Raw genomic sequence first — 13,689 nt, forward strand, 5'->3', positions numbered from 1 at the left:
ATGAAAAGGTAAATAATCTTTTTGTATGTGCATTTAAAAAAATAATATAAAACATTAAAATCCTGTGTCACTGAACCTCTGAAAAGACACATGGAAAAAAAATCACTTTAACTAATCCGGTGATTAAGCATCACTGCCCACTGCAGGGGGACCAAAAGTCTCTCTAGTGCGCATTAACTGGACATCTTTGTCGGCCATACAGGTGTCACAGCCCCACACTGCTGATGCTTCCGCAGTTAGGAGGCCATAAGCTGTTTCAGTCATTCCAGTACAGATCCGATGAAACCATTTCTGACAAGAGGCTTCACATAAGATGGCATCCTGATCATCATTCACCTCATTTGTACAAATTCCACAGGGATACACTGGGTCAGAAGAAGAATGGCCGTGACGGCTTGGGTGGAGAGAGGATTTATTGCTTTTTTCAGTGGTGCACGCATCTGGGGCACCTCTAGGTTGTCGTGGTTTATTCTGTGTCCCATTTGCATGGCTGTTATTTGTAGCTTCTGTGGTACTCGAACGGTTATTCTCTTGATTTACTGCATTGTTTCGATTAACATTTTTTAATTCAATATTACTCTGATTCACTGTGTCATCCATATTTAAGTGAGGTGTATGAGCAGAGGAATTTTGATTAGTGTTTTTGGTTGCTCCTTGACTAAAGTCTTGTTTCTGGGGTGGTGCTTTTGCTTGACCGAAAGTGTTTGGGGGAGGAATAAAAGAATGATTAGATTCTAATGGAGAAGTAAAATTTGAATTATTTCCAGGGACAAAGTTAGATGCCAAGTCAGGGTTAGATACTTGGTTAGCATTCTGTGGAGGAATCTGATTGAAGTTTTCAGCAGGATTTTGTCTAAAATGCTGATTAGGCATGTTAACATTCTGACTTAGTGCATTATTATAAGATGGATTTCCAAAGCTTGAATTATCATGTGGCCCAAAGTTAAAAGCATGAGGTCGATTAAAACCCATGCCCAAAGGATTCTGAGGAAATGGGTGTGGCTGGTTCCTGAGTGAGTAAGGACCACAGTATGGGGCAGACATTCTTGGAGGAACGTGAGGTGGCATTCTGAATGTGCTATAACCTCCAAAGCCGGGATAACCAGGGCCAAGATATGGATTGGACGAAGGTAGTGGTTTATAGGAAATAGTATTATAGTTGTCATCAAATGGATTAGCAGCCACTAGATGGTCAGAGTTTGGATTCGGTGGTGGAGCATACTCAGACAACGGAGGAAAAGAAGGCCCCTGAAATGAGAATGTAGAGTAAAATACATGTTTCGATCAGAGAAGTCATTAAAATTGTTATCTTAACATGTAAGAACCTAGTTTTAATCAAATTTCTCTTGCTATGTGTTATGAAAATTTAATTCATCTGACCTTTCAATTTCAAATTATTTTTATATTTAATTATATTTAATGATTAAAATGTGTAGATTTCTTCCGTTTAAGAAAGAAAATAAGGTATGCTTTTCTGAGCTCAAATTCATTGTTACTTCAAATTTCAAAGGTGCTTAACCTTCAAAAGAAGCTTCATTACATAATTTGCATTTAATATGCTTAACTTTAGTTCTAGAATCTTTCACTTAAAATTCTAACTAAAAGTACCTGTTATACCCCCCCAAATAACCATAAAATTAAGTAACAATAAACAGGATCTAATAAGTTTTTTTTACTAAGCTTAACTTCAGGGAGTAGCTATTAAAGTATTCCCCAAGCACTATGCTCTTGGCCTCGGAGTGGAAAAATAAACTTCCAGTCTTAGTCACACTGCAAGCTTAATTAAGAGGTGGTGGCCAAAATGGAAAAAAATAATCCTTACATGCATCATACTTGTTTGCAGTCTTTAAAACAAAACGAGTGCTTCAAATTTACAGAAAATAAAAACCACAAAAGCCTGTTTTGATAACTATTTATTTAAACACAAATTATACATGAATGTTGCTTCCCTCATGACTGCTCAATGATACGCACATACTAATGAACTACTACATGGCTAAACATTACTTCAGGTTAAACCTGCACCCATGTATTTTAGATCTTTTAGAACTACAGGCATCTATGCTGTTTAAGTTAGATTTAAGAATAAACATTTTAATTTGTCTGCCTGTACTTCCTTCTTGCAATATCCACTCCAGGCCTATAGGCCAACAATAACCACTAGTTACAAAGTTAAAAAAAATCACTACAGAATTCACTATTAGGTTATGAATGAGGATAGGAAACAAACTCATGATCAAATTTAAATTTACCTCATTAGCTTGATCATATCAGTGGACAAAAATGGTTATTAAAGAAAATGTCAATTTACCTGTGTATTTGTCTTGCGTTTTTTCTTATCTGGGCTTCCTAGTTGTACACCTGGTCCTCCTAACCCATCCAGTCCACTATCACCACCTAAAAGAAAATAAAATCCAGATAACATTTCCACTTGTCACTGAAATTTTGTATCTCTCACAGCAATATCTTTCATAATTACTGGTCAATATGTGTTCTATTTTTGTTAGATAAAAGCAATACTAAGCTTTTTTTTTAATGTTTTTCAAAAAGTCTTATCCATAATTTCAGTCAGAAACAGTCATTCATCTCTACTTCCATGGTAATTTTTATTACTCTTTTAGTGAGAAAGAACGTCTCCATGCCACCCTTGAACCTTTAATCATCTGGTTTCCAATCCCAGAAGCAACCACTAGTTTCTGCTCTACCTTTCAAAAGATAATCCAGATAAAATTCTAATACAGTATCTTTTGTGGAGTGTACACACAATACACAATGCCACTGTACACTTGCTTTCTTCTTGGTAATTACTGCACGTCATTACATACAGAACTGCTCTATCCCCTAATAACTGAGTAGTATTTCATGGTATGATTATACACTCTAATTCAATAAACTTAGCCCCCTCCCCACTGATGGATATTTAGGTTGTCTCCAAACTTAGCTGTCTGCAATGAAAATCATGTATAAATGTCTTAAAATACATGTACAGATCATTCCTAGAACTGGAATTAAGGCATTAAAGGACTGTGGCCTTCTAATTCTTAACGGTATTGCTGAAGTACAATGTATTATTCTTTCAACAGTATATGATCAAGCAAAAGCAAAAGCTCGACTATGAATTAAAGAAATTTAAAAAATGTTTATCGACAGAATTTTTTTCCATTAGAAAAACACTTATGGAGGATTCTGGATCTTTTATATAAGTAGATAGAAGAATAAAGTTATATACATACATATATAGATATACATTTATAATAGTTTAATAAATAAGCAAGTTCCGTGAGTTGACAGACACTTAAGAGGAGACCTGCTCACAAATGTGGATTCTGTGAAAGAGGTATTTAAACCGAGACCTACAGGAGGATAACAAATCTCTCAGTAAAGAGCATAAGGAAGACCCTCTAGGCAGAGAACAGCATGTGTCAAGATTCTTAAATAGAAAGAAGCTTGATGTGTTTGGGAAATTTAAAAGATGCCAGTGTGTTAAGGGACTCTGGAGAGTGCCACTAGAAAAGGTTAGAGACAGGCAGGGTCCAGATCATTTTAGAGCTGAGTGGACTGAATGTGTCCCACTAAAATTCTTATTTTGAAGCCCTAATGCACAATATTATGGTATTTAGATGTAGGGCCCCTGGAAGGTAATGAAGGCTACATCCAGTCATGAGAATCAGGCCCTTATGATGAGATTACTGGCCTTAGGAGAAAGAAGAGTGTGTTCGCAGACTCCCTCTGTAGTACACATACAGGAAAGGCCCTGTGAGGACATGGGCAAGAAGGTGGGCATCTGCAAATCAGAAAGAGAGCACTCACCAGAAAGTGAACTGGCTACCACCTTAATCTTGGACTTCCCAGCCTCCGGACTGTGAGAAAATTAATTTCTCTTGTTTAAGCCACCCAGTCTCTGATTTTTGTTCTTCTGGACCATGTAGACTAAGACACAGAGCCTTGTAGCTTATGCTAAGGAATTTAAATTTTATCTGAAGAACAGTGGATGATCATTTAAGGGTTTTGAGTAGGAAAGTGATATGATTTAGGTCTTAAAAATATTATATTAGCAATTGTGTTAAGAATGAGCTAGAGATGGGACAGGGGTAGAAGCAGGGAGACCACTATTTTACAATAATAGTTCTGGAAAAGAAATGGTACTTAGCAATGAGCAGAAATCAGTATGTTGGACGTAGTCCCCCACCTAAACAAAATGCGAAGCAGATTTCTCTAAGAGCTATTTGTAAAACTTTAAATACTGTGAAGGTGGAAAACTGACAAACAATAACAAAATTCAGTAAGGATTCTGGATGCTAAATTAATATTTAAACATAAAAAATTTTCTTATGTACAAACTAAAACCAGTCAAAAGATGAGTAGAAGAGTTTGCATTTATAGGAACAAAACCAAACTAAAATGGGTAGCAATAAATTTTAAAAATGCACAAGATCCGTATGCATAAAAACTTTCAAAAGTCCTATATTGAGAGACATACAGGAAGACTTCTAGTAAGTGGAAAGGATATTTCCTGTTCTAGCTAGCCATCTAGAACAAAATAACATTTTTTTTAACCTCACCTACTATCCTAAACAGTCCTGTTGTGCCCTCCTCAGAGGTATCAGCACCAGGTATGTGACTTCCAGGCCCACGGGGTGCACCTGTCAAGTACAGAGGTATTAACTAGCCTAAGCGGTCCCCCCATTTTCAGATATCTGAGTTTAACCTCCACAGCGCCCCTCCTGTGAATTTATAGATTATAATAATTTCAACTTCTTTCCTTTGTTTCACAGCCTTAGGAATGATAGCTGTTTCCCACAGTTGATACCTCTGTGAAAACTTTAATATCCTATTTTGCCACTTCAGTTTAAGGTCTGTTAACAATATCTTGTATTAAATTCTTTGTTAAAAATAACTGGTATAGTTTTTATCTCTTGGCTAGACACCAGAAACTGTCGTTACGACTAAGTTAACATCACTCCAGACATCTAGCTTATTATCTACCTACCTACTTTTCCTTCTGTGTATATAGAGCAATAGTAATACCTTTACAAACATAGGAGACTATTTTTTAAATAAAAGCATTAGAATTTAACTTAATTAGCATTTAATAAAGGAAAAAAGAAGTGAAACTAAAGAGTATATTAAATGTTTATTTACCATAGGAGAAGTTAAAAAAAAACTTTTTAAATGTTTATTTACTTTTGAGAGAGAGAGAGTGCAAGTCGGGGAGGAGCAGAGAAAGTGGGAGACAGAAGATTCCAAGCAGGCTCCACGCTGACAGCCTGATGCAGGGCTTGAACCCATGAACTGCAAGATCATGGCCTGAAGCAAAGTGAGGCACTGAGCCACCCAGGCGCCTCCACAAGTTTTTGTTTTTAATGTTTATTTTATTTTTGAGAGAGAATTGTGTGTGTGTGTGTGTGTGTGTGTGTGTGTGTGTGTGTCCAGAGGAAGGCACAGAGGGAGGGAGATATAGAATCTGAAGTAGGCTCCAGGCTATGAACTCTCTGCATAGAGCCTGACGCGGGGGCTCAAATTCATGAACCATGAGATCATAACTGGAGCCTAAGTTGAACACTTAAGCAACTGAGCCACCCAGGTCCCCTGCAATTCATGTTTAATCTAATTTTGTTGAATTATCATCCTGTCTTTGAGCTCTTATTTTTTTCATTTTTTGTTTTTAAGGCCTAGCACTTGAAGTACATGTAAGATATTTTCTTCTATCTTTTAGATTGTAGGTCTTCATCTTCTTTTTTTTTTTTAATAGTTTGTCAAATTGGTTTCCATATAACACCCAGGGGCTCTTCCCCACAAGTGCCCTCCTCCATTACCACCACCTCTTCCCCCCTCTCCCCCTCCAACCCTCGGTTCATTTTCAGTATTCAATAGTCTCTCAGGTTTTGCGTCCCTCTTTCTCCCCAACTCTCTTTCCCTCTTCCCCTCCCCCTGGTCCTCCATTAGGTTTCTCCTATTCTGTTAGTAGGTCTTCATCCTCTACATGCTGTTTCTTTTTTTTCTTTTCTTTTCTTTTCTTATTGTTAGTTCATTATTTTGCTATAGTATGTTTACACAATTATGGGTTTTTTTCTGTCTTTCTACATTTATTAGTTTGAAAAAGAGCGAGTGAGTGCATGGGCAAGTAGGGGAGGGATACAGAGAGAGAACCCCAAGCAGACTCTGCACTGTAGGTGTAGAGCTATCAGCATATAGCCTGACCACGAGATCATGGGCTGAGCTGAAGTCAGATGCTTAAACCAACTGAGCCACCCAGGTGCCTCTGCTTTTATTTTTATCTTACAATCCTGTCTAGATCTTTTACTTGCTCTGATTTTACATGGGTGACTTTCTGACTTTCTTCTATTCACATCTAATATTGGTTGGTTATATGCTGTATCTATTGAGATAATCATGTGGGTTTTTTCCCCTTTAAATTATTTTAGTGTTCAACTCAAGACTGGCATTCCTGAAATAAAGCCAACTTACTTTTATATGAATGTTGTCATTTCTATATGACTGGAAATACTTGTATCTCTTTAGAATGCTTGCCCATATTAGTAGGATTAACCTGTTGTGTTTCCTTGGAACATCCAGGTTCTTAATTCCAACGCTCTGATAAGTGCACACCTACCTAGTTGAGGGGTATAGTAACCCACTCACATGGGATGGTTCCCCTGTGTTCCTTGATTCAGTTTGTATCCCTGGAGACTTCTGCCAGAAATAGTCCTTTTTTTTTTTTAACTTTTTTTTTGTTTCACTCATTATTTCCTTACTGAAGATAATGAGAAGAGTACTCATTTAATTTGCTTCTACCCAGACTTGGGGTTATTAGGAAGAATTCTCAAAATCCTGTAAATCATCAACAGCTTCTAAAGACAGAAGTTGTCTTAGGAGTCAAAGACAGTGCATTTTGGGCTGTTTCTACTTTTCGGCTACTAAGATTAATGCTGCTGAAATGTGTAGGGTTTTTTTGTATATGAACATATGTTTTCAACTATCTTGGGTATATACCTAGTAATTAAATCACTGGGTGATATGGTATCTCTACATTTAATGTTTTGAGGACTGCCCAACTGTTTTTCATAGTGGCTGCACTATTATATATTCGCAGCTAAGTCTGAGGGTTCCAATTTCTTCAAATCGTCCCCAACAATAAGTCCCCAACTTATTTCCTGTTTGTTTGTTTGTTATTTTTTTATTTATTTACATTTATTTTAGAGAGACAGAGAGTGAACAGGGGACGGGCAAAAAGGCAAAGAGACACAGAATCTGAAGCAGGCTCCAGGCTTTGAGCTAGCGGTCAGCACAGAGCCTGACGTGGGGCTCAAACCCACGAACATTGAGATAATGACCTGAGCAAAAGTCGGACGCTCAATCAACTGAACCACCCAGGCACCCCTCCTGTTTGTTTTTTAAATACTGCCATTATAGTGAGTATAAATTAGTAACTCAGTGTGGTTTTAATTTGCATTTTCGTAATTACTAATATGTTGACATCTTTTTGTGTACTGATCATTTATATATATATATATATGTATACATATATATATAAAATATATATATATCTTTTCTTTGAAGAAATGACTAGTCCACTCATTTGCCTATTTTTAAGTTTGGTTGTTTATCTTTTCTGTTGTTAAGTTGTAAGAATTTTTTTTATGTATTATGGATACTAGACTCTTATCAGTTATAAGATCTACAAATATTTTCTTCTAATCTGGGGGTTATCTTTTCACTTTGATGGTGTCCTTTGACACATGTATGTTTTTAATTTTGACAAACTCCAATTTATTTTTCTTATGATTACTTAGATAAAACTAGATTTATATGTTTCAAAGGTACTCATTTGCCTCCCTAAAATCTTATACATATACTGTCTTCCTCAGTAGAACACAAAAGACAAAAAGGAAAACTTGTGGTTCAAAGTAAAGGACTCCTATTTCTGAATTCTTTGATTCTTGCTAACTCTGCAAGGTAAACCATACTATTCAGTCAGAAGCTGAGAACTGTGAGGAGGAGAACCAAGAAAGTGGGAACTGCAAAGGCATATTATTAACACCAGCTACCGTGATACTTTTAATTTGTTAATACCTGAATTGCTTTATCTCCTCTCTTACTCCTACCTGCCCAGTAACCTCTGAATGCACAAAGGGAACACACTGTGGGAGAATGATGACAAAAATAGAAGAAACCTCTCTCATTTTAAGAAAACAAAGGAATTTTCTCTCTCTAGATATTATCACATTATGCCACTTAATCTCAATTAAATAGAATATTTCTCTTATTTCTTTTTCCCCTTTAACCTTTATTCTTCGAGCTGGAAGTTGAAGTTATATGTCTCTTCATAGTCTTATAGGTGAGTCTAATCTGTTATAGAAGGCAATTTTTTCCCATCTAAAGATTTTACAAATTAAAGATTTTTTAAGATATTAAATCCATTTGTAACTGGAGATAATCAATATGCTTCATAAAGAGTTCAAAGTAATGGTCATAAAAATGCTCAATGGACTGATGAGAAGATTGGAAGAACTCAGTGAGGACTTCAACAGAGATGGAAAATTAAAAAAAAAAAAAAAAAAAAAAAAAAACCAATCAGAGTGGAAGACTACAAAAACTAGAGGGAATCGACAGAGAATGCAGAAGAATGGATCAGTAATCCAGAAGACAGGGTAATGGAAAGCACCCAAGATGAATAGCAAAAAAATAAAAAAATAAAAAAAAATGAAGATAGGTTAAAGGATTTCTTGGGCAACATCAAGTGAACAAACATTTGCATTAGAAAGATCCCCAAAGGAGAAAAGAGAGAAAAAGGGCAGAACGCTTATTTGAAGAAGTAATTGCTGAAAACTTCCTTAATCTGTGGAGAAGGAAATAGGCATCCAGGTTCAGGAATCATACAGAGTCCTTAACAAGACAAAGATAAGGAGGTTCACAAGACAACATATAATAATTAAAATGTCAAAGGTTAAAGAATAGAGAATTTTAAAAGCAGCAAGAGAATTGAAAATGGTTGCATACAAAGGAAATCCTACAAGCATCAGCTTATTTTTCAACAGAAATTTTGCAGGCCAGAAGAGAGAGGTATGATATATTCAAAGTGCTGAAAGGAAAAAAACCTACAACCAAGAATATGCTAGCCAGCAAGATTATCACTCAGAATTTAAGGAGAGACAAACAAAAGTTAAAGGAATTCATCACCCCTAAACTAGCCTTCTGAGAAATGTCAAAGTAGTAAAATCAGTTATATCTTAATTAGTTAAAAGGACTCACAAAATAACAAGATATAAAATATGAAGACATATACATAAAATGGGGAGGGGGAGTAAAAATGAAGTTCTTTTATAATGTGTTTGTACCTAACTGACCATCAAATTATTATAGACTATTATATGTTTAGGATGTTATTTATGGACTTCTTGGTAACCACAAACCAAAAACCTATAATATATACACAAAAAATAAAGAGAAAGAAAGCCAAGAATAACACTGGGAAGAGCAAGAGAAGAAGAAAGGAATAAAGAGACCTACAAAAACAACCAGAAAACAATTAACAAAATGGAATTAAGTATACACTTATCAAAACAACTTTATATGTAAATTGTCTAAACATTCCAATATGAAGACACAGGGTAATGGAACGGATTTAAAAAAATAAGACCCTTCTATATGCTGCCTACAAGAGACTCACTTCAGACCTAAAGTTACATATAGACTGAGAGGGAAGGGATAGACAAATAATATTCCATGCAAATGAAAGCAAAAAACAAACAAACAAACAAACAAACAAAAAACAGACTTTAAAACAAAGACTGTAACAAACAAAGAACAAAGAAGGGCATTATATAATGATAAAGGACTAATAATAAATTGCATAATGAATAAATGATAATTGCAAATATCTATGCACTCAATATTAGAGTACCTAAATCAGATGAATATTAAAAGGGAGAAACTGACAGTAATATAATAATAGTTGGGAACTTTAATACCCCCTTTATGTCAATGGATAGATCATCAAGGCAGAAAATTAATAAGGAAATAGTGTCTTTGAACAATACATTAGGCCAAATGGACTTAAAGATATATATAAAACATTCCATACAAAATAACAGAACACACATTTTTTTTCAGTGTACAGGGAACATTCACCAGAATAGGTCATATGTTAGGCCACAAAACAAGTCTCAATAAGACTGAAAATCATACCAAGTATCATTTGCAACCACAACAGTATGAAATTAGAAAAAAGCACTGGAAAACTAGAAAAAGCACAAACATGTGGAGGCTAACCAACATGCCACTAAACAACTAATGGGTCAATGAAGAAATTAAAGAGGAAATTAAATACACATGGAGACCAATGAAAATTAAAACTAATGATCCAAAATTTTTGGGACACAGCAAGAGTAGTTCTAAGAAAGAAATTTATACAGATACAGGCCTACCTCAAGAAGTAAGAAAAATCTCAAATAAACAATCTAACCTTCTAACTAACAAGACTAAAAAGAGAAGAACAGACAAATCCCAAACTTAGTACGAGGAATGAAATAATAAATATCAGAATGGAAATAAATAAAATGTAGACCAAAAAAAAAAAAAAGAAAGAATAAAGAAAAGATCAATGAAGCCAAGAGCTGATTCTTTAAAACATAAAGCTAATAAAACTTTAGCTAGACTCATCAAAAATAAAATAAAAATAAAAATAAAAACAAAAACAAACAAAAAAACCCAAGAGAAGACCCAACTAAATAAAATCAGAAATGAAAGAGGAGAAGTGACAACCAATACCATAGAAATACAGGGAATTGTGAGAGACTACTACAAAAATTATACGCCAACAAAGCTGGACAACCTAGAAGAAATGGATGTTTCCAAAAACATCCAATATTTCAAAATTGAATAAAAAAAACCAGAAAATCTGAACACATACCAATTATTAGCAATGAAATTGAACTGATAATCAAAAAACTCCCAAGGCAGGAGCCAAGATGGCAGAGAGGAAGGGAGCTCTGTAAACTTTGTCTGCCCCATCGATCGAACTGAGAAGGACATCACTCTCATCTGCAAGAGGGGAAGGAGAAAATACGGACTCCAGAAGGAAGAGAACCTGAAGGATACCTGAGTGAGTGAGTGCGAACTGGGGAGATTGGAAAACGGGCCAGCCCTAGATGGGCAGGGGAGGTGGGAGCCCCAGCCCCAGCCCAACGCTGGGGAAAGCACATGGAGCTTGAGAGACAAAGGGAAGAGACAGAGAGACTGAACACGCTCATAGTACTGTCTCTGGGGAAGAGGTAAAGAACGCTTAGCCGCGCTTGGAGAGAGAAGATCACTCCATAGATCACCGCTGGGTAGCCTAAATCCCGAACCCAGGTGGTGCAAGGGAAAGAACAGCTTCCAGCCCAGCGCCATCTTGGCGAGCGGCGGTGTCAGGGGTACTCACTTCGACCTCGGTTTTCGGAGTGGGAGCACGCACCTCATTTCCACGGCGCATCTCGCCACCGGCATTGGCTGCACGAACCCTGAATCCCAGGTGCCAACAGGGAAAAAAGAGCCCCTACCTCTGCGTGATCCTGGCAGGGAGTTGGCAGCGGTGGAGATCTGGGTGCGCGTGCAGGCTGCATGAGCTCCCAGCTCATTTCCAGCAGCTCCCGGCGCCTCTGGCAACAGCTGTGAACTCATTCCTCCCCCAAGGCGAACACGATCCCAGCTATGGGTTGGGTCTGTGACGGTGCGCACTTCACTTCCTGCCGCGCACCTCCCCTGAGGCAGGGGCAGCCAAAATCCCGGCCTGAGCCATGACAAACCGATTCCTCCCCCTAAGAAGCCAGCCACCAAAGCAAATACATCTCATCTGTGGTAGCATAAAAATGCATGGACTGGAACTTTGAACCGAGGCGGGCCTGGAAAATACAACTCGGCTCAACTGTGGCACAAGGAGATCAGACTCCTTAGAGTGGCCTAGAGTTCCTGGTTCAGCGGAGCTTGGTGTGCCGCCTATCTAATTTCTGCAGACACCAAGGCGGAGCCTTTGAGAGTAGCCTCCCAGACCTACCACTCAAACCACGCCTACCCACGAGGGGGAGTTGCTGGGGTTTTTTTTTTTGGTTTTTATAATTTTTTTTCTTTTTTTCTTCATTTTTTTCTCCTTTTTCTGTACGTATTTTTTATTACTTTTTTTTTACTTAAAGTTTTAAAAATTTTTACTCCTTATTTTCCTTTCTCCTTTCTCCCCCCCCTTTTTTTTTTTTACCTTCTTGCAATCCAGATATATTCTCCTATATCTCATCCCTACCTCTCCCCTCAACTGGTCATACACTTTTAGACTGTCCACTGTCCTTTGTTGTCTCTAACCCCCTTTATTTTATTTTTCTCTTTCTTTTCTTCTTCTCCTCTTTTCGTCTCTTTCCTCTCCATTCTCTTTATTTTCTTTCCCCCTTTTAATGTGTTTGTTTGATTTGTCTGTGCGTTTGTGTTCCTATTCCCTCTCTGTTTGTCTGTCTGCTTTCCTTCTTAGGGCTACACCAAGAAACAAGCCAAAGTGTGCACGACAGAGAGTCCCAAATATTGCCAAGTAGGGAAATAAAATATTCAAAGGCACAACAAGAGAAACTGAGGGACACCATTAAAAGAATATTTCCTGAAACGACAGGCCCTGGACAGACAATAAGCCTCCTTTAACAAAGAAATATTAACAGGTGCACAGAGCACAATAAGCTTTCTAAAGGTGACAAGAGACAGAAAACTAGCAAAAATAACAAAACGAAGGAACTCTCCCCTGAAGAACCTCCAGGAGGAAGTCACAGCCACAGAACTGCTCAAGGCAGATCTAGACAACATACCAGATCAAGAATTTTAAAAACCTGTCATAAAATTAATTGCTGGAGTTGAGAAAAGCATTAAAGAATCAACTGAGACAATTACTAGGTGCTTTGAAAATAGGTGTGATGAGTTAAAAAAGGCTATAGATGAGGTGAATAACAAACTGGAGGCAGCCACCTCAAGGATTGACGAGGCAGAGAGAAGAATAGGTGAATCAGGAGATATAGTTATAGCAAAAGAGGAAGCTGAAAAAAAGAGAGAGAAATTAATCCAGGAGCAGGAAAGGAGAATTCTAGACCTGAGTGACACAATCAAACGGAACAACATCCGTCTGATGGGAATTCCTGAAGAGGAAGATAGAGAGAAAGGCCCTGAAGGGATACTAGACCAAATTATAACTGAGAATTTCCCAAATCTGGGAAAAGAAATAGACATTCAAATTCAAGAGGCACAAAGAACCCCTTTAAGACGTAACTTGAACCGGCCTTCGGCACGACATATCATACTGAAACTGACAAAATATAAAGATAAAGAGAGAATTCTGAAAGCAGCTAAGGAGAAAAGGGCCCTAACATACAAAGGGAAACCTATCAGAGTGGTTACAGACCTAACGAATGAAACTTGGCAGGCCAGGAAGGAATGGCAGGAAATCTTCAATGTGATGAACAGAAAAAACATGCAGCCAAGAATCCTTTATCCAGCAAGCCTGTCATTCAAAATAGAAGGAGAGATAAAAGTGTTCCCAAATAAACAAAAATTGAGAAAATTCATGACCACCAAACCAGCCCTACAGGAAATCCTGAGAGGGACTCTATAAGGGAAATGTTGCAAAGAATACAAGGTGCCAGAGACACCACTATAAACATGAACTCTAGGGAGAACACAATG

The 13,689-nt window shown here is 37.3% G+C and overlaps 1 protein-coding gene across 1 annotated transcript in view; it reads right to left on the reverse strand.

Moving 5' to 3' along the window:
- Positions 1-33: 33 nt before the first annotated feature.
- The window catches only part of PYGO1 (pygopus family PHD finger 1), a 24,354-nt gene continuing 10,698 nt past the window's right edge, over positions 34-13,689 (reverse strand). The window contains exons 2-3 of the mRNA XM_029951662.1: positions 2,312-2,397; positions 34-1,248 (exon numbers count right to left, since the gene is read on the reverse strand). Coding sequence (XP_029807522.1) covers positions 124-1,248; positions 2,312-2,397 — 1,211 coding nt within the window. The 3' untranslated portion in view covers positions 34-123. The remainder of the gene's footprint in view (positions 1,249-2,311; positions 2,398-13,689) is intronic.

The sequence above is a fragment of the Suricata suricatta genome, chromosome 9, assembly GCF_006229205.1.
Source record: "Suricata suricatta isolate VVHF042 chromosome 9, meerkat_22Aug2017_6uvM2_HiC, whole genome shotgun sequence".
Taxonomy (NCBI): domain Eukaryota; kingdom Metazoa; phylum Chordata; class Mammalia; order Carnivora; family Herpestidae; genus Suricata; species Suricata suricatta.